Source organism: Pocillopora verrucosa, chromosome 6 (assembly GCF_036669915.1).
Source record: "Pocillopora verrucosa isolate sample1 chromosome 6, ASM3666991v2, whole genome shotgun sequence".
Taxonomy (NCBI): Eukaryota; Metazoa; Cnidaria; class Anthozoa; order Scleractinia; family Pocilloporidae; genus Pocillopora; species Pocillopora verrucosa.
The window spans coordinates 5,064,407-5,086,142 of NC_089317.1; the positions used below are offsets into that span (position 1 = coordinate 5,064,407).

Here is a 21,736-nt window from a genome sequence, read left to right on the forward strand (position 1 = left end):
GAGAAATTCAACGCTTCTTAACTGACTTTGTATGGCGAATATATTGGCAGATTAATTTCCTGTCTCCAAACTAATACTAATAACGTTACAGTCCATCAAAAATAGTTGTATACATGCGCCAAAGGTGTCTTCAATAAGATATCATACATTGTTATCGTTTCTTTCTGATCCTTTTTCTAATAATTTTCGTTATTGGTATTATGCGAACAAATGAAGGAACCGTGCAGAAAATTCAAAATAATAATAAAAAAAACTGTTTCTGAAAGTTATCTTTATTCATCGGGACGGAAAACGACAAATGAGAAGATGACAAATTTGAAACGTTTTCGTCCTAAAGGTAAACCAACAACAAAGACCAGTGTTGATATAATTTAAGGATGGGAATACTCAATACTTCTATGCAGAAATGCTTAACCATGACTTCATTACTAGAGGTGCGTTCCTTTGGGAGGATCTGGATTTGGATTTGTGTTACAAGATCATACAGATCACGGTGCATGAAAAGAACGACGTTTCAGACGAGCTCTCAGAGAATTCCAAAAGGTACGCTATTTTTAAGACTATGCAAGTGGGTTAGTGAGCTCTTCCCTGAATGGTTCGTCTTATTGCTCGGGCTTTTAGCACGCATTAGTCATTAGAAGTACATTTTTTCATGGTAAACTCAAACGATGAAATTAAAACAGAAGCAAATATTGATTACGATATGGATACTTGGGAACCCTGAATGCTTGCGATCAGTGGCCGATCGATTCAACGTAACAAAATCGATTTTATTTCGTGTTTATCGTAGAATTTGTGGAGCGATTGCCAACAATCTTTCCGCTCAAAAAAAAAGTACCTACTTGTTTAAAATTGAGCACCGCTGGGCAAAATGATTAATGTCGGATCCTTCGTCCAAAGGAACGCGTTGGATCAGTGATTTAATGATCCGTCTTTAGATCACGCAGATCGGTGATCCAATGAATCCTTGTACAGAGTGGATTTGATAGATCACAGATCTGAAAATGGATTTGCTCGAAAGGAGCGCCACAGATCAGAAATCCTGATTCGGATTCTCCCAAAGGAACGCACCCTAAGATTTTTTCACTAAGGTTATTTATGGAGAAAATCAAAAGTCCTGCCTCATTCCTTTTCCTGTTTCCAGTATTTCTGTTCCTGTTCACAGCTTTAGTGACGTCCTGAAGTATCATCGACACAACCAATATGAACTTTGTCAAAATAAACATTTAAATGTTTTGTTTCCTTTGAATTCACAATAGATTCCTCTCACCACACCTTAGGTTGGTATCGAATAAGATTTTAGGCGGCCATGGGTGTTCCCTTGACTGATTATTTATTCAGTAATAATAGTCTTGTCCTATTAAACTTAGGCAACAGAAAAAACAGGAACTAAAGATGAAACGAAATACCGAGTGGATTGTTATGACAGTCATCTACGCCATCACGATGCTCGTAGCGTTTGCAGGGAATAGTTTCCTCATCTACATCGTGTGGAAGAAGCCTGAAGTCAGATCACTGACAAGCTTCATATTCGTTAACATGGCCATCGCTGATTTGCTGGTAACCCTGGTTGTGATGCCTTGGTCGATTTCCGCAATGTATACAGACGGTTTGTGGATGATCCCGGGAGTATTTGTAAAAGTCATGTGCAAAGGTGCTGTATACACTGCCTACGTCACAATAACAGCATCCGTCCTCTGCCTGACGTTCATGGCGATCGACAGGTACTATGCCATCGTTCATCCCCTCCGCCGCCATCTTTGGTTTCGAAAGCCTAAACTAACTGTTCCATTTATTTGGATCGGGTCACTGGTCTCCATGTCCATTTTCCTTGTTATTCAAACTGTGGAGGACTACAATAATTCTTCCTATTGCACGCTATCTGTTTACATCTTGGGTGATCCAGATAGGGCTCTTCGAGGAATATACCTCCTCCTTTTCGTCGTCAACTATCTCATCCCCTTGGTCGTTATTTCTTTCCTGTATACCATCACTGCATGGAATTTATGGTTCCATGTTGCACCTGGAGTGAATACTTTTAGAGGAAATCGAGCGCAACTGGAAACCTCCAAGAGAAGAGTGGTTCGGATGCTCATTATTGTTACCTGTGCCTTTGCCTTTTGTTAGCTCCCACCACAAGTGGTCCACATCATGTACGTCATTCACGCATCTAAGGTTTACCTACATATACAGCCGAAAATCAGCTTTGTGTGTTTTTGGTTTGGACACGCTAACAGTGCCGTTAACCCATGGCTGTACATTTTTCTGAGCACCAAGATAAATACGGCATTTACTATGATCGTCAGTAGAAAAAGCAGCCGGTTGCCTTCAAGTCTCGCTGTCAAAACATCAGATGCCGTCTTACCACCTGAAGATGAAGCAATCCAGAAAGAATCGAGAATATAATCTCTCTCATAACATGAAACTTTTATTACCAATTTGGTAACTGTAAAATAGAAACTCGCTTAAAACGGATTTGCGTATTACTAATTATAGAATATAATACAAACACTTATAGAAGGTTTCATAAAAGTTACTGCAGTAATCCGAGTAATTTCATGAGAAATCGATAATTGCAACTTAATTCGACAAAAACTGTTCTATCGGCTGGTAAGAATAAAAAGGGAGATCCGTGGCAGAGTAAACTATAGGAAGAAGCATACTGGCATTGCTTCTTCGATGTTTGAGGCAGTGTGGTGAGGGTGCTGAACTAGTGATCTGGTGGTCACGGATGAAAGCCCTCTACCTTATTACTCGCTGGATTTGTTTACGTTTTTCCCTAAGGTCGATTCCTTGACTCGGTTTGTATACAGCCAACTGGTGTGCCCTCTGCTGGTTGGGATTTTCAAAACACTATGATTATTTATAACGGCTGTATTCCAATTTGATTGAAATGGCCGTGAGAGCCCTATGGGTTATTGATGAAAAAGGAAACGCTGACATGTTTCTTCAGTGCTCCAGGTAGCGTTAATTAATTGTATTTGCATACCGTTTCCGCGATAATAATTTAACCAAGTATTCCAGTTTATAATTAGCTGTTTTGAAAGGAGATCTGTAACAGCCGGTATGACATACACAATTAAAGCAAAAGAAATGCTTATGGACGTAGAATCATCTCATTCCGTTTAGAATGGAGCGCGCTAAGCACGTGGCCACCCGATCTCCCTCAAGGTTGCAATATTTGTTTTTTCTTTTTGTCTGAGATTTTCAAGGGAAGCTCAGCAATCCCTTGACAGTATTCCATAAGAAAATATGCACTGTTTTTTTTTTCGCCATCCTAATTTTTCTCCCAATATTGATAACATCTATATCGTTTTCGGATTATGCAGAAAAAAAATAAGAATTCCCGTGAAGAAAATAACCGCGATTGCTCTTGGAGAAGAGGTAAAAGGTAAGCCGGACAGTTTATTGTTATAGCAGGAAAGGGTGATTGGGAATATTACTTTTCCGAGGGTGATAGCAACAATATAACCCATAAGTGTGTCTGCAAACGCTGGTTGATATATCTCTGGAACAAAGGCACATTTGGTTTTTCTAGTATCACCTTGTTATTGTTCCTTGCTGAAGTAGTCATCAAGGCTTTTAGGCTAATTAAGTGTAATCTTGGAGAGCTAAATAAAGGTTTTATGTCTCATTTAGTTGTGCATTCTGGAGCCCCAAACACTCTAGCCAAAGGTACTGGTTTAGTTAATTTCTTTGCGATACACAGAACGTCATTGCATTCTTAGTTCCCGCCGGATTGCTATGTTCTGAAAGCCGCTCTTAGAGATTAAATTGTTGAGTACTGATAAGTAAATGCAAGGATATTTTGGATGCGACCTCCCTTTAAAAAGGCCTCTATGGAAAAAGAGAGTGTTGTGAAGTGCTATTACGATGCAAGGTTTTTTAAGGTTAGCATTCAAAGATTGTGCCAGTCCTACCCCCCTTACGATAGGTTCCATTGATGTCTTTCTCCTCTGGTTGTGCAATTACTCGAACTTGAAATTTTGTCTCTAAACTGGTCGTGTTGAGTACTTTATTTTGAGTTTTCTAAATTTCACTCGTAAAAGTTTTAGCTGATTATTTTGTAGTCGTTGTGCGAGTCTTATCAAGTTCAGAAGCCCGCAAGGTCGAACTTGTAATTTTAATGTTAACAATAGTTTTTGCTGACTCTATTTTTGAGACTTATTTCTCGAACAATGACTTTCGTCGGTGGTCGTGTTTGGATGAGCTTAGTGGAATTGTATAAAAATGCACTTGACCGGGTCAAAATTTTGAACTTTTTTGGGTTAAACTCTGCAAAGATAGTTAGCGCATTACCCACATGTTCACTAATAAGGTACTTTAGAGCGTGCACTACAGTGAGCAAAAGAGAGATATAGTTTGGTTAGCCATAGAAAATGTAATAAAGAAGAAGAGAACTAGGAGTCTTGGTGTCTTATGATTGTGTGGGTCTTCTCAAAAGCTAGTTTTCCCTGTCATTGCATCTTTACAGAAGATTATAAAATGGACAACTAACGAAGTTACTCAGACACCGAACTACGAGACTGTTGCCAAGTCGAAGTGAAAATGAAGAAAGTTTTGAAACAAAAAGAAGAAATGTAAACATATTTTTACATTGTTGACGCTACTTTATTTTATTATTCATTGCTATAAATGTATAGAAAATCCTTGTATGCGATGATGCATGTCTCTAACATTTCCTCCTTCCCCCCCCCAGGCGAGAAAAAATGGCTGGTTTATAGAAACTGATAGAGGGCCAATTGTCTTTGGGTGGGAATCGTCCGTGGAATTTGTGTGATTTGATTAGCAAGCGATGGTTATATTTTCTTGTAATGGTAATGAGGGGAAACCCCTTTCACGAAATCAGTTCATCAGGAATCAATGTAAATTAGTTGAATTTGTATTTCACAGATGATCAAGAAAATCAAGAACAGGATGCTTACAAAGTGAGAGAGCTAGCGGGGTATTGAGGCAACAAATTAAGCCTGTCTATAAACCTGTATTAATCGGCACCGTATTAAGCGCCAATTGTCAAAGACAATCCAGGGCCAGTTGTCTTTAGTTGGAAATCGTCTGTGGAATTTGTGTTCTTTGACTAGCAAGCGAATGTTACAGTTGCTTTCAGTAGTAATGGAGGGGAAACCCCTTTCACGAAATCAGTTCGTCACAATCATGTTTACCTTCTACAGATAGATCCTCTTCAATTGCGGTGTTCTTCTAGTTTACTGTTATGTTCCGATCTAGATTTGGTGCGCCATAATGTACTGCACCATTACCTAAACATAACAATTTAGTCATCATCAACTAAAACTGTCATGGTCTCCATTTAGGGCAACAGAGGTTTCCATACGTCAGACACATTCTCTCAGACGGAAGTTATAATCTAATGACCAACAATCATTGTCAATATGTGTTTTGTTGTTCGACTTATATTATATTGATTTTGTTTGGGTTTCCTCATTTCTTGTTTACACCAGGAAAGCGTTATCCATCTAAAATCGAAATTTTAAGGAAGTGTTTTACTTTAATTTTCTATAAGGAAGAGACTTTTACTATTCTATTTTGCGATCAGCACTTGTCATGTTCTGCTTGCACTTAAATACTACCCTGAGTCAGGTGTGGTCTCCAGAATCACGTTTGAATCTAAACTGGGAATGTCTTCCTTAATGGAATTTGTAAAATAACCATCGAAGGCTATCTTAGATTAAAAATTTGAAATACGTCTTCGGGTCAGTGAAAATAACGAAATTTTCGAAAAATGCCTTTCTGCATTTGGCAAGGAATTGGGGATTTAAGATCCAGGACTGTAAATATTATATATGAATGAGGAGACAAGATATGGGAGTCTCGTCAGTTGGATTCGAAAAGACAGATCGGAAAAGCTACGTAAGACACCCACTGTAATGCGCTGTAACAATAAATTAACCATGTAAACATATTTTCCAAAATTCTGATCACTAAAAAGTCTTAGAGGAGACCGTGTTACCACACAATACATAAGGATAAAAAAATGATAATAAATTGAACATTTTCCAGTCATTTTAAAAAACTGATTAGTCTTTAAATATATCCATAGTGATGGCGTAGGCATTCTGCTCGCAATAATAGTAGCATAGAAAAAGTGAACATATTTTCAGTAATTTGTATAAAAATAAGGGTACGGTATGCTACCACGCAATCACAACAAAATAGGAAAAAAATATTAAAAATGACGAAACAATTTGGATAGACGTAATTCGAAATTAGAACTGTAAAAATTTGAAAGAAAGATGTCATCAAGGTGTTCTGCTTGAATTTTACGCAGCGATCACCATGCTTGAATCTTCAAGCATCGTGGCTTCACTGGGTGGCCTCCCTCCTTGAAATAAGAAACATTTAAAAAGTGCAAGCGAAATTAAATGCAGGTTTGTGAAAACATTATGAGTGTAACACACATTCGATATTGGTAATTTTCACCTATTCAAGATCGTATGTGTGTGATAATTATAACTATCCTGTCAATGTTGCCTCATCAGCGCGTCGAAAGTGTCTCGAATCGTGAGATTGTTTAAGGCAAAAGATGAGTCAGAGTCCTTATAACCTGGTTAAAAACCTACCTTCTCATGAATTTGAATATACTTCAGAAGAGTTCAAGACCTAAAATTAGATCTTATGAAGCATAAAGGTGTATATCCATACGATTACATGGATAATTTCGATAAGTTCATCGAAACTCAGTTGCCAAACAAAAAGATTTTTATTTAAAATTATACAATGAAAATATAACTGATGAGCAATATAGACATGCTCAAAATGTTTGGACAACTTTTTTTATTAAAAACATGGGTCAATATCATGACCTTTATTTAAGTCAGACGTGCTTCTTTTAGCTGACGTATTTGAAAACTTCAGAAAGACATGTCTGCAATATTACAAATAAGATCCATGTAACTACTTAACATCACCAGGATTATCTTGAGACGAGATGTTTAAAATGACAGAAATCGAACTAGAACTTATGTATGATGTTGATATGTTCCATTTTATTGAAAAAGGCATGCGTGGAGGCATCTCATTTATTGCTCACTGTCACGGTCAAGCAAACAATAAATATATGCAAAATTATAATCCAAATGAAGCGTCAAAATATTTGATCTATTTAGATGCTAATATTGTAATGTGTCAACCGCTTCCAACAGGTGGTTTTAAGTGGAATGATGGGGAATCACGGGAGCTATTAGACCAAAATAGTGAAAGAGGATTAATCCTTGAGGTTGAACTTGAATATCCAAAAGAGTTGCACCATTTACACAATGGTTATTCTTGTGCGGCAGAAAAAATAAAGATTAAAAGTGACATGCTGTCACCCTATTGTCTTGATCAGAAAGAAAAATTCAAATTAAACATTGGGTAGGTCAAAAAGCTAATTCCAACATTAAGAGACAAACAGAATTACGTGCTGCATTACAGGAAACTTCAGTTGTATACATCATTAGGCTTAAAGATGAAAAAAATTCCTCGAGCTTTAGAATTTAATCTGTCTCCATGGTTAAAATCGTATATTGATCTTAATACCCAAAAGAGAACTGATGCTAAAAACAGTTTTAAAAAAGATTTTTTTAAACTAATGAATGATAGTGTATTTGGTAATAATGTAAAATAGTGTAAAACATCAGAAAACGTTCTAATGTAAAGCTGGATACTGACTCAGGAAAGTTGGTGAAAATAGCATCAAAACCGACTTATGTGGGTAGCAAGATATTTAATGAAGACTTGGTTGGTGTAAATGTAAAAAGACCAACAATTAAATTAAATAGACCATCATATGTTGGCATGTGTATTCTTGATCTTTCTAAGACACTCATGTATGATTTTCATTATAATTATATCAAAAAGAAATACAATTACAAAGCTAAACTGCTTTTTACCGACACCGATTCACTGACTTATGAAATACAGACTGAAGATGTATACGCTGATTTTTATCAAGACAAACATCTATTTGATAGCAGCAATTATTCATCTGAAAGTCAATTGTATAAAAAAGCTAATAAGAACGTTACGGTAAATTCAAATACGAAGCAGGTGGTAAAGTCATAACTGAATTTATTGGCTTAAAAAGCAAAATGTATTCATACATCAGGGATGATGGATGCAATAATAAAACCGCCAAAGGCGTGAAAAAGAATATTATTCAACAAAATATTAAACATCAAGATTACAAAGACATATTGTTTAAAAGCTTACAAATACATAGTAAGATGAAAAGTATTCGAAGCGACCACCATCAACTCGCTAGTTATGAACTAAACAAAGTGTTCTTGTCATGCTTCGACGATAAAAGATATATAAAGTCAGACGGCATCAGCAGTTATGCGTATGGTCATTACCAAAGTCAGTACGAAAATTTCGCAATTTGAATCTTTTCTTTTCCTTCATCTGATGTGCTTGTATTGCTTCTATGGCTTTCCGTGGAGTATTTTCATATTTGATTGCTTTTCGGTAACAACGTACCGCTCCTTCGACTTTTTCAAGGGTATCATCCCACTCTTTCAAGTTGCAGTTTGGTAAGTCTCCATAAAAGTTTTCTTCTTTTAAGATAATTTCATAATAAGAATGATTAACAATATAATATCGAGTCTTGAATAAGTTTTGATTTGCGTTGTCGAGACGATGATTTAATTGTTTGAGGGTAATTGGCATATTATGAATTTTAAAACGAAATGCATTATCTTATAATGCTTTCAACATTGACATAAACGGAAATGCCGCAAGGCATAATAAAATATTATTTTGTAATAGATAATGAACACAAAAATCATTTTTAATTGGAACTATATTTCAAAAGATTTATCTTTAGATGGGATCAGAGAACTAAAAGCATATTATTATGCTAACCAATGAAAATATTAAGCATAAAAAAGCTTTTAAGCACTATAGAAATTGTAAGTTAATGGGTAACTCATTGTCTGTGGTATTTGCAGGGGTATTACGTTAGTAGCAATTAGAACAGCAGCTGTATTGATATAAGTGGTGATGAAACATAAGAATCTAGATTTAAAAATCCAAAATTGTCTGTATGCATAGCAAAGTTATCAGAATTTGCTTAATACCATTAAAAATGCAATGAGATCTGGCAGCTTTGACAGAACCCACTTATTAAATAACATGAATAGTTTAGATAACTACGTGTGTGATAATAGTACTGTGGTTGTCAAATATTTAGAAATGCACAGTAAATATTTTTATGTTAGTGAAAATCATCCAATGGAGCCCAACTGTTGAAGTCGTCACAATATCCTTTCCACTTGACTGATGCTCTTTTCTTTTTATTGTTTCTCCTTATTATTCGAGTGTAATAACAAATGGAGTCAGAGTGGACGTGACTATTTGTGTTTGTCAAAGCTAATGCAAAGTCTTGAGTTCAGTTCACTAGGACCCGTCTCTTTTACTTATTACTATCATCTCGCCAGCGCAGAGAGGCGGACTGTTTACAGTTGTCAAATGTCTTCTCACGTGTTGTCCTGTTTCCTATCTGATCTATCACATAAAAATTACACATGCCCGTGAAGTCAAAATGCTCTCCCGGATGAGTTATAAGTCGGGACTAAACTACGAATGATCTTTACTACGATCAACGGTGGACTGTTGTTGGTTGTCTATGTCAAGAGAGTCTGCGAGTAAGTCACCATCTATTATTTTCAACGAATTTGTTTTTAAGTCTCTTAAAGCAAAATGTCTCTCGTCTCAGCTAACGACCAAACGGCTAGAGATCGCAGCCCTGTGCAGGTTTGACTGTTTTCGCGAAAATCGTTTTGTTACCTGAGTTCATAAATCTGTGTCATTTCAACACAGCACGGCCACATCTCATGCTATTTTAAGCCAATTTCTTGTGTCTCTACCGTGGCTAGAAGCTCCTCCAGTTTCGTTTCCCATAGCACAGTAAGAACAAATTCCGCGACTCAGAGCAGCCCCTCTGCAACAACTTCCGCTAGCTTGTCAATGTACTAACTATACAGTAACAGGGTTATCCTGCTCGAATCTCCAACTTAACAAGTACACAGATCGTGAAGGGGTGTCTAGGTCAGTTTTATTATCATTTGGGCATCGTCGCTTGACGCTTTTCATCGCACGGTTCAACTGGTTTGCTCAGCCATAATGTCACATGAGATAAGCGTCATTTCATTTATCGAGCTCCAGTGACTATCACACAGTACTTTTAAAACTCAAACCTCTCCCCGCTGTGCTCATTTTGGCTAGCATTTTAAACTGAACGAACAAGGCAGCCACAGGGCTCTACGCAAAAATACACTGAACGTCATTCAGTTGTGGATGGTAAGTGATGTAAGCCTCATTTGTTTAATGTAATTTGATCCAAGCAGGAGCCTTATATGCCGTAGGTAAGTCTCTTGATGATTTTCATACCATGAGCTTCTCTTATGTGGAAATGAAAATGTCGCTGACGATAGTTGAAATATGGTTTAGTTTCTCAGCCGGATTTTCTTGTTATGAGGTCTACTTCCTGATACTGCAATGATTCCTCAATGATACAAATGCTACATTCGCCTTGGTTAAGCTGAGGTGGTGCTTATGTTCCAAGTTTATTCCAACACTTACTCAACCATACGAGTATTAGCGGCGAAGGGCCAAACTGGCGCAATATGCTAAAGATCCTATGTTAATTTGCATATGAACGAAAGAGTGTTCATGCATAATTTTTTTTTTACTGAATTAGCTTTTGTTCTCGCCAAGTTTTCTCTCTTGCGCCTGAACGAAATGCATGCATTTGCATGCAATTTAACTTCGATAGGAGGGCTATGAGGTAAAAATAAAATTGACCAGCGTTTGCGTGTTATTTGCAAGGTGCATTGTTTTTTGTCGAACTAAGAGAGCCCAATGAAGGTCTGTGATTGATTCACAGCTGTTCATGATCAAGAACAAACTGACAAATTCACAAGGAAGTAAAATGACATACATAGAACATAATTTCGCAATATCCCCAGATTTCCTTCACTTTCCTACATTTTGCTAAATTAATATTGTTTATTCCACCGAAGGCAACTTTCTCTCTGGTTCGTCATCTTGTTCGTGAGACCACTTGGCTAATTATTCACTAAAATGAGTTTTAAAATACGGAGCACCTGCCTTAAGACTCGCGAGAAATTACAAAATCTCCCTTTTGAGTTAATTTTGAATTTCCGCACGTAAAAAGGGTTTCCTTTTTGTTTGTTTGTTTTTTTATACTCACGTTTATGAATTAAAATCAACGAGGAAAATCAACTAAAGAAAAAGTGGGATTATTTATAGGAACTAACTGTAAATGACATGACTTTCAAAGCGGAAGACTTAAGCCCGCGTTGTAGGTGCTTTGACAACTGATATGAGGAATGTTGGATTTGAGAACAATTTGAGGACTCCCACACTCAAACATTTATGTCTGATATTTCTGTCCAGCTGTCAAGAAGTGATGCGACCGAGAACCGCATTAATATTCATAGCAAATCATTTTGAAATGGTTAAAAAAAGGAGGGGATCAGGAATAAGCTCTTTAGTTCAGCAGGGTTCATCAGTCTCGGGCCATTGAATTCTCAAAACGTTGGACAGGAGAAGCAACCTTATCGATCTCCAAAGGTTTACCGTGTTTCTTATTTCAGATCAACCTGAAAAAACGCTTGGATCAGTGCGGTTGAAATGTTATTTTTCCCTTTTTTTAAATCTTCCTTCAGTACTAAGAGGGTACAAGTCTGTTCGCTGACAGCGGACTTCAGTGCATTCTATGGCAGGTACGTTCAACTGCCATGAGACGTTCAACGCTTCTTTACTCACAACAATTTGGAGGGAAACAAGTTGACTTTGTAAGGCGAATATATAGGCAGATCGGTTTCCTGTTTCCAAACTAATTCTAACAACGTTACAGTCCATCAAAAATAATTATATACATGCGCCAACGGTGTCTTCAATAAGATATCATACATTGTTATCGCTTCCTTCTGATAATTTTTCTGATAATTTTCGTTATTGGTATTATGCGAACAAATGAAGGAACCGTGCAGAAAATTGAAAATAGTAAAAAAAAACTGTTTCTGAAAGTTATCTTTATTCATCGGGACGGAAAACGACAAATAAGAAGATGAAAAATTAGAAACGCTTTCGTCATAAAGGCAAACCAACAACGAAGACCAGTATTTATATATTTTAAGGATGAGAATACTTAATACATCTATGCAGAAATGCTTAACCATGACTTCATTACTAAGATCACACAGATCACGGCGCATGAAAGGAACGGAGTTTTAGACGAGCTCTCAGAGAATTCCAAAAAAGTACGCTATTTTAAGACTTGTGTATGTACGTGGGTTATTGAGCTCTTCCCTCAATGGCTCGTCTTACTGCACGGGCTTTTAGCACGCACTATTTATTAGAAGCACATTTTTTCATGGTAAACTCAAACGATGGAATTAAAACAGAAGCAAATATTGACTACGATATGGATACTGGAGAACCCTGAATGTCTGCGATCAGTGGCCGATCGATTTAACATTACAAAATCGATTTTATTTCGTGTTTATCGCAGAATTTGTGGAGGATTGCCAACAATCTTTCCGGTCAATATATGAGGTACCTACTAGTTTGAAATTGAGCACCGCTGGGCAAAATGATTAATTTCGGATCCTTCGCCTAAAGGAATGCGTTGGATCAGTGATCCAATGATTCGTCTTTAGATCACGCAGATCAGTGAACCAACGAATCCTTGTCCAGAGTAGATTTGATAGATCCCTGATCTGAAAATGGATTTGCTCGAAAGGAACGCCACAGATCAGAAATCCTGATTCGGATTCTCCCAAAGGAACGCGCCCTAAGATTTTTTCACTGGGGTTATTTATGGAGAAAATCAAAATGTGCTGCTGTATTCCTTTTCCTGTTTCCAGTATTTCCGTTCCTGTTCACAGCTTCAGTGGCGTCCCGAAATATCATCGACTCAACCAAAGTGAACTTTGTTAAAAAAAAAAAAAAATTTAATGTTTTTGTTTCCTTTGAATTTACAATCGATTCCTCTCACCACATCCCAGGTTGGTATCGAATAAGATTTTAGGGGGGCCATGAGTGTTCCCTTTACTGATTATTTATTCAGTAATAACAGTCTTATCCTATCAAACTTTAGCAGCAGAAAAACAGGAACTAAAGATGAAACCAGATACCGAGTGGATTGTTTTGACAGTCCTCTACGCCATCACGATGCTCGTAGCGTTTGCAGGGAATGGCTTCCTCATCTACATCGTGTGGAAGAAACCTGAAGTCAGATCACTGACAAGCTTTATGTTCGTCAACATGGCCATCGCTGATTTGCTTGTAACCCTGATTGTGATGCCCTGGTCGATTTCCTTTATATATACAGACGGTGTGTGGATGATCCCGGGAGTATTTGGAAAAGTCATGTGTAAAGGTGTTGTATACACTGCCTATGTCACTATAACAGCATCCGTCCTCTGCCTGACGTTCATGGCGATTGACAGGTACTATGCGATCGTTCATCCCCTCCGCCGCCATCTTTGGTTTCGAAAGCCTAAACTAACCGTTCCATTTATTTGGATCGCGTCACTGGTCTCCATGTCCATTTTCCTTGTTATTCAAACCATGGAGGAGTACAATAATTCTTACTATTGCATGCTATCTGTTTACATCTTGGGTGATCCAGATAGAGCTCTTCGAGGAATATACCTCCTCCTTTTCGTCGTCAACTATCTCATCCCCTTGGTCGTTATTTCTTTCCTATATACCATTACTGCATCGAATTTATGGTTTCATGTTGCACCTGGAGTGAATACTTTGAGAGGAAATCGAGCGCAACTAGAAACCTCTAAAAGAAGAGTGGTTCGGATGCTCATTATTGTTACCTGTGCCTTTGCCCTTTGTTGGCTTCCACCACAAGTGGTCCACATGATGCAAATCGTTCACGCATCTAAGGCTTACCTACATATACAGCCGATTGTCAGCTTTGCGTGTTTTTGGTTTGGACACGCTAACAGTGCCGTTAACCCATGGCTGTACATTTTTCTGAGTACCAAGATAAATACGGCATTTACCAGGATCGTCAGTAGAAAAAGCAGCCGGTTGCCTTCAAGTCTCACCATCAAAACATCAGATGCCGTCTTAACACCTGATGATGAAGCAATCCAGAAAGAATCAAGAATATAATCTCTCTCATAACGTGAAAGTTTTATGACTAATTTGGTAAGTGTAAGATAAAAACTCGCTTAAAACGGATTTGCGTATTTCTAATTATATAATATAATACAAACACCTATATACGGTTTCATAAAAGCTATTGTAGTAATCCGAGTAATTTCATGAGAAATTGATAATTGCAACTAAATTTCGGCAAGAACCGTTCCGTGTGCATACCGTTTTCGCGATAATAATTTAATTTTAACTATTTCAGGTTATAATTAGCTGTTTTGAAAGGAGATTTGTAAGAGCCTCTGGTTATGACATACACAATTAAAGCAAAAGAAATGCTTATGGACCAAGAATCGTCTTATTCCATTTAGAATGGAGCGCGCCAACCACTTGGCCACCCGATCTCCCTCAAGGTTGTAATATTTGTTCTTTTTTTTTTCTCTGAATTTGTTCTGAAATAATACAATCTTGAACAAAAAAGAAAAAAAAGAAAAACAACTGAATAGGAAAAGAGAAAATGAACCTAATATTCAGGGCCCTGGACATTTCAGAAGAGTATAGAGTTCAATTTTCAGAACTATCCAGCAAATTTTGTTGTTGTTGTCGGTGTCAAACGAGGTATTTCACAGTCATTACCGGCGATCTAGCTAATAAGCGAACTAGCTAATTAACCCGCGCGAAAAGCGCAATTCACCTGTTCGCTATCTACTAATTTGGTTTGTTTATTCATAATTTTCTCATTGATATTAACCAATCGTTCCCCACAGTTTTCTTTAATTCTGTAGCACACGATGATAGTTTCAGCTGAAATCCAAGTGAGAGCTCTGTGTAATGGGGCGTTAATTTTGTTTTTTAGGTTTCAAGTGTCATAGGCACAAAATGGGGACAATAAGAAAAAATGAGATTTTCAAGGGGAGCTCGGTAATCCCTCGACAGAGTACCATAAGAAATATGCACTTTATTTTACAACGAGCAAGCAGCTGAGAACCTGAAAAAAATAATCTGAGGCCTCGTTAAGAATTTGAACATCAGACCTTCCCATGGTGCCTTAAACTACGGAGCTGCGTTACAAGCCAGTCCAGCATACTGATAAGATCGGAAATCAGTATTTGCTTGAATATTCATCGGAAACTTTCGAAGAGATGGGGGAGACTCTGTGACCCTTAGTAGGTGGAGTGAGAACACTCGCCTCCTCATATGTAGTTGTGGCTTGAGTTCGACTCAGCGATTTTGGCGATACTTGTGGGTTGACTTGGTTACTGTTTTTTTTTCTTCAGTTATCCTAATTTTTCTCCCAATATTGATAACATCTATATCATTTTAGGATTATCCAGAAAAAATAAGAATTCCCGTGAAGAAAATAACCGCGATTGCTCTTGGAGAAGAGGTGGAAAAAAAACAAAACAAGGAACGTCTCAGTGAACACGACGAAACAAGTATCAAATTCCTAGAAGAGGCCATCAATTGCATACCTCTCACAATTGAGGATGGAGCTAATTTTGAAAATGCCGCTTTCATTTTTAACCTCCAGCCGAGCAGTTTATTGTTACAGCAGGAAAGGGTGATTGGCAATATTAATTTTCCGAGGATGGCAGCAACAATATAACCTGTAAATGTGTTCGCAAACCCTGGTTGATGTACCTCTGGAACAAGGGCACATTTGGTTTTTCTAGTATCACCTTGTTATTGTTTCTTGCTGAAGTAGTCATCAAGGCTTTTAGGTCTAATTAAGTGTAATCTTGAATAGCTAAATGTAGGTTTTATTTCTCATTTAGTTGTGCATTTGAAAGCCTCAAACACTCTAGCCAAAGGTACCGGTTTAGTTAATTTCTTTGCGACAAACATAACGTCATTGCCTTCGTAGTTCCCGATCGCTTTGTTCTGAAAGCCGCTCTTGTAGACTAAATTGTTGAATAGTAATAAGTAAATACAGGGAGATTTTGGATGCGACCTCCCTTTGAAAAGGCCTCTATGGAAAAAGAGAGTGTTGTGAAGTGTTCTTACGATGCAAGGTTTTTTAAGGTTAGCATTCAAAGATTGTGCCACTCCTACCCCCTTACGATAGGTTCCATTTTTGTCTTTCTTCTCTGGTCGTGCAATTACTTGAAATTTTGTCTCTAAACTGGCGGTATTGAGTACTTTATTTTTAGTTTCCTAAATGCCACTCGTAAAAGTTTAAGCTGATTATTGTATAGTCGTTGTACGAGTCTCATCAAGTTCAGAAGCCCGCAAGGTCTTTTTCTAATTTTAACATTAATAATAATTTGTGCTGACTCTATTTTTGAGACCCGTTTCTCGAACAAAGACGTTCATCGGTGGTCATGTTTGGATGTGATTAGTGAACTTCTATAAAAAATACATTTGACCGGGTCAGAATTTTGAACAAGGGGTTAAACTCTGCTAAGACAGTCAGCGCATTACCCACATGTTCACTAATAAGGTACTTTAGAGCGTGCACTACAGTGAATAAAAGAGAAAGAGACAGCTTGGTTAGAAATAGAAAATGTAATAAAGAAGAAGAGAACTAAGAGTCTTGGTGTCTCCTGTTAGTGTGAGTCTCCTCAGAAGCTAGTTATCCCTGTCATTGAACCTTATAGAACGTTATACAACGGACAGCTAACGAAGTTACTCAGACACCAAACTACGAGACTGTTGCCAAAGTCGAAATAAAAATGAGGGAAGTTTGGAAGCAAAAAGGAGAGACGTAAACATATTTTTACATTGTTTACGATACTACATTTTATTATTCATCGCGAGAAATGTATAGAAAATCCCTGCATGCAATAATGCATGGTTCCAATATTTTTCTTACTTAACCCTTTAACTCCCATGAGTGACCAAGACCGAATTTCTCCTGACCAAATCAATACAATATCAAAGAGGCAAGTGATGAGAAACTAGTGGATTATTAGTTGATCAAATGCCAAATTCTCAGAGCTAACATCATAAAGGTTGTATCGCAAACGGTAAAGAGAATTACTAATGAGATCTTGGATGTGAAAGGGTTAAGGGACACACTGAAGTACCGAGGAATCCCAAACAAAAAATTGTTTCAGTTGATTTTCTAGCCTTTGTTACCTATTCTGTTCTTTTGACTTTGTGTTTTTGATTTTATATTTGGTATAACAGGAAACGCAAAGTTACTGTGATAGAGATTCAGCTTTAAAAAAAGCGTGCACATACTAATCAAACGTTGGTGGAGTGTTTACAAGGTCACCTTCAGCCTCACTTAAAATCAAAGGCTTGGTAACTAAGTACACAACTGTAAAATGGCCTATTCAAAGGGAAATAGATTGTCTAGAAATCCTGAAAGACTGCGAACGTTGTGGAAAAGCATATTAAAGTACCCTAATGATAAAGTAAATAACACAATTATTAGGTCATTCAATTCAGCATCCCGCTGCATGATCCTTCACGATGAAGGTTTAAAGCGAAAAGTGGGTCATATCGCACTGATGCCGGATCATCTGCAATACATAATTTACGTAGTTATATTTATGCTATATAGATACGGCACGTCTCGATGAATCAATTTCTCCCTTTAGTAATGTTTGGTTGAGTGGCGTGAAATACACGTGTTTGGTGGCTTATCAGTAACATAAACCGCACAAACTGAGTTAGAGTGTTGTCACTGTTCTCGAAATAAACCGTTTTTCGTTGCAGTAAACACCAGCAAAAACCAGATGATTTTTGGTACATGAGAAGTTCTTTAGGAAAGAACCATTTGGTAAAGTTATTTCCAAGGCCGCCAAAAATTGCTGGAATACGTGGCAGAGTCATTAACCATCTCACGTCTCCTTTCAATGCAAGATGCAGATACCTTAGAAAATTTTGTTGCTTTATAACACAAATACTAACTTTAAGTACTAACCTGTTTTTTTCTGCTCAATTTATGGCTCCTGCGCACTTTGTGCTTGGGCCATGAATCCGAGCGAAAAAAACTCGATCTGTTACATGCGGTGCGGCCCTCGAACTCGGTTAGTAAGAGGTATCTCGTGCTCTCCGAACTTCCCGCGTACATCCATACCTCGATTTACGCACGCTAAGCATGGACCAGTTCTTTATTATAACATAGCGCGCGTGCTTGCCCTATGTAAGTCCTATTGACCTGCTATGAACAAAATCTTTATTTACGTACGCTCGTGTGTAAATAAGATGACGTGAGCATTTTTATACCTGGCTTCAGAGTTTCCATCCTGTTAAGCTGCAGTGCAATTTTCCTTCTCTTTGAAATATGGAAGAAACCAGTGAAGAACTGCCCAATTTTTTATCGGCATCGATCATTTAGGTCCTTATCCAACAAGCAACAAAAGCAAAGCCGAAAAAACTCGCAAGTTGCATGTTTCGCAAATTTGTCGGAAGACGAGCTGCAGCAAATGTTGGCCGAAAGACATTCGCTGGGTACAAAAAAAGTCACCGATTGGTCATTGTTGTTTTTAAATTTGTTCAACCTAAAGAATAAGGTTGTTAATTGGCAATTTACTAAAAACAAAACAATCACAATTGGAAAAAGGCTTCTTCGCGCAGATCCTTGTTGTCGCTCTGTTTGTTATAAAAGAATTTGCTCATGCTTTTAGCTGTGCGTATATCGAGTTATGGCTGAACTTGAGGTAATAACGTAACGTCAGAAGGCCCGTGTTCTTCTAGTTTACTGTTATTTTTTGAGCTAGATTTGATACGCCATAATGTGCTGCACCATTACCTAAAAATAACAATTTGGTCTTCATCAACTAGAACTGTCATGGTCTCCATTTAGGGCAGCAGAGGTTTCCATATGTCAGACACGTTCATCCAGACTGTATGCAGAAGATATTATCCAATGTTCAACAATCATTGTCAATATTTGTTTTGGCGTTCGACTTCACAAATATTTATTTAGTTTGGGTTTTCTAATTTCTCGTTTACACCAGGAAAGCGGTATCCATCTAAAATGTAAATTTTCGGGGAATGTTTTACTTTAATTTTTTATGAGGAAGAGACTTTTATTATTCTTTACTGTGATCGACACTTGTCATGTTCTGCTTGCACTTAATTACTACCCTGAATCAGGTGTAGTCTCCAGAATCACGTTTGAATCTAAATTGGGATGTCTTCCTTAATGGAACTTGGAACTATCTTAGATTGAAAATTTGAAATACGTCTTCGGGTCAGTGAAAATAACGAAATTTTCGAAAAATGGCTCTCTGCACTTGGGATTTATTTGGCAAGAAATTGGGGATTTAAGATCCAGGACTGTAAATGTTATATACGAATGAGGAGACAAGATATGGGAGTTTCGTCAGTTGGATTCGAAAAGACAGATCGGAAAAGCTACGTAATAACAATAAATTAACCATGTAAACATATTTTCCAAAATTCTGATCACTAACAAGTATTAGCGGAGACCGTGTTACCAAGAATTACATAAAAATATATAAAAATAATAAACATATTTTCAGTAATTTGTATAACAAAACGAGGGTACGGAAAGCTACAACGCAATCTTAACAAAATAGGAAACAAGATTAAAAATGAAACAATTTGGATTGACGTAATTCGAAATTGAAAATGTAAATATTTGACAGAAAGATGTCATCAAGGTGTTTTGGTCGAATTTTACACAGCGATCACCATGCTTGAATCTTCACGCATATAGTAAGGACCATTTAAGTAAGGACCATTTAAGAAGTGCAAGCGAAATTAAATACAGGTTTGTGAAAAGGTTATGGGTGGACGACACATTTGATATTCGTAATTTTCACTTATTTATTTAGGATTGTAAATATGTGATAATTACAACCATCCCGTCAATGCACGTCGAAAGTGTCTTGAATCGGGAGATTGTCTAAGGCAGAAGATGTTTTCATCTAGAAATATTTCTTTCTCAAGATATTACTTTTCGTCATTTTCCATCACTTGCCGTTTGATAACAAAAATGACAAATATTTTTTCAGAGACTTTTCGACTGATTTATGCATCCAATGCAGATATTATCAGACGTTATAATTTGCATATCTTGGAAAAGAGGAAATAAATTTGTTGATGGTCAGTGCCAACAACAAAGTTATGGCAGACTATAGCGAGTGTTTATCAGGTGTATAACTTAACAGAAGCAGTCAGACATAGAAGTCTTTCTCGTATTTTTGCTTCCCTTTGCACCTATGCCCTCTGGGAAAAGATCGCCTCTTTGGCTTTGCATTATTTTTTGTCGAACTAATAGAGCCCACTGAAGGTCTGTCATTGATTCACAGCTGCTCATGATCAAGAACAAACCGACAAATTCACAAAGAAGTAAAATTAAATACGTAGAACGTAATTTCGCTATTTCCCTAAATTGTCTTCACTTTCCTACATTTTCCTTCTTTAAAATTGTTCATTCCACCGAAGGTAACGTTCTCTTTGGTTTGTCATCTTGTTCGTGAGACCACGTGGCTAATTACTTATTAAAATAAGTTTTGAAATACGGAGAACCTGCCTTAAGACTCGCGAGAAAGTACAAAATCTCCCTTTTGAGTTAATTTTGAATTTCCGCACGTAAAGAGGGTTTCCTTTTTTTTGTTTGTTTTTTTATACTCACGTTATGAATTAAAATCAACGAGGAGATCTAAAGAAAAAGTGGGATTATTTATAGGAACTAACTGTAAATGACATGACTTTCAAAGCGGAAGACTTTAGCCCGCGTTGTACGTGCTTTGACAATTGATATGAGGAATGTTGGATTTGAGATCCATTTGAGGACTCCCGCACTCAAACATTTATGTCTGATATTTCTGTCCAGCTGTCAAGAAGAGATGCGACCGAGACCGCATTAATATTCATAGCAAATCATTTTGAAATGGTTAAAAAAAAGGAGGGATCAGGAATAACCTCTTTAGTTTATCAGGGTTCATCAGTCTCGGGCCATTGAATTCTCAAAACGTTGGACAGGAGAAGCAGCCTTATCGATCTCCAAAGGTTTACCGTGTTTCTTATTTCAGATCAACCTGAAAAAACGCTTGGATCAGTGCGGTTGAAATGTTTTTTTTCCCTTTTTTTTAATCTTCCTTTAGTACTGAGAGGCTACAAGTCTGTTTGCTGACAGAGGACTTCAGTGCCTTCTATCGCAGGTACGTTCAACTGCCATGAGACGTTCAACGCTTCTTAACTCACAACAATTTGGAGGGAAACAAGTTGACTTTGTAAGGCGAATATATAGGCAGATCGGTTTCCTGTTTCAAACTAATTCTAACAACGTTACAGTCCATCAAAAATAATTATATACATGCGCCAACGTGTCTTCAATAGCTATCATACATTGTTATAGCTTCCTTCTGCTAATTTTTCTGATAATTTTCGTTATTGGTATTATGCGAACAAATGAAGGAACGGGCAGAAAAATTGAAAAATAGTAAAAAAAAAAAACGGTTTCTGAAGGTATCTTTATTCATCGGGGCGGAAAACGACAATATAAGAAGATGATAAATTGAAAACGGCTGCGTCATAAATGCAAACCAACACACGAAGACCAATTATATATTTTTAAGGATGAGAATACCTAATACATCTATGAAGAAATGCTTCACCATGACGTCAGTACTAAGATAACACAGATCACGGGCGCATGAAAGGAAAGGAGTTT

The 21,736-nt window shown here is 37.3% G+C and overlaps 1 protein-coding gene and 1 pseudogene across 5 annotated transcripts; both read left to right on the plus strand.

Annotated features, from left to right (window-relative positions):
- Positions 1–406: 406 nt before the first annotated feature.
- LOC131771892 (G-protein coupled receptor 83-like) lies at positions 407–2,406 on the plus strand (annotated as a pseudogene).
- A 7,006-nt stretch (positions 2,407–9,412) lies between these two features.
- On the plus strand, positions 9,413–16,616 carry LOC131772124 (G-protein coupled receptor 83-like). 5 transcript variants are annotated; one of them, XM_066169065.1, is made up of 3 exons: positions 9,533–9,641; positions 13,124–14,193; positions 15,464–16,616. In XM_066169065.1, exons 1-2 carry the CDS (start codon positions 9,623–9,625, stop codon positions 14,155–14,157), a joined length of 1,053 nt encoding a protein of 350 aa, XP_066025162.1. In that variant the 5' UTR covers positions 9,533–9,622; the 3' UTR covers positions 14,158–14,193; positions 15,464–16,616. The 5 variants fall into 5 exon arrangements, with proteins under 5 accessions (XP_066025163.1, XP_066025162.1, XP_066025166.1 ...); XM_066169067.1 differs by lacking the exons at positions 9,533–9,641; positions 15,464–16,616 and adding exons at positions 10,174–10,296; positions 11,688–11,744 and having other exon boundaries at positions 13,124–14,460; XM_066169066.1 differs by lacking the exon at positions 15,464–16,616 and having other exon boundaries at positions 9,413–9,641; positions 13,127–14,460.
- Positions 16,617–21,736: the final 5,120 nt, after the last annotated feature.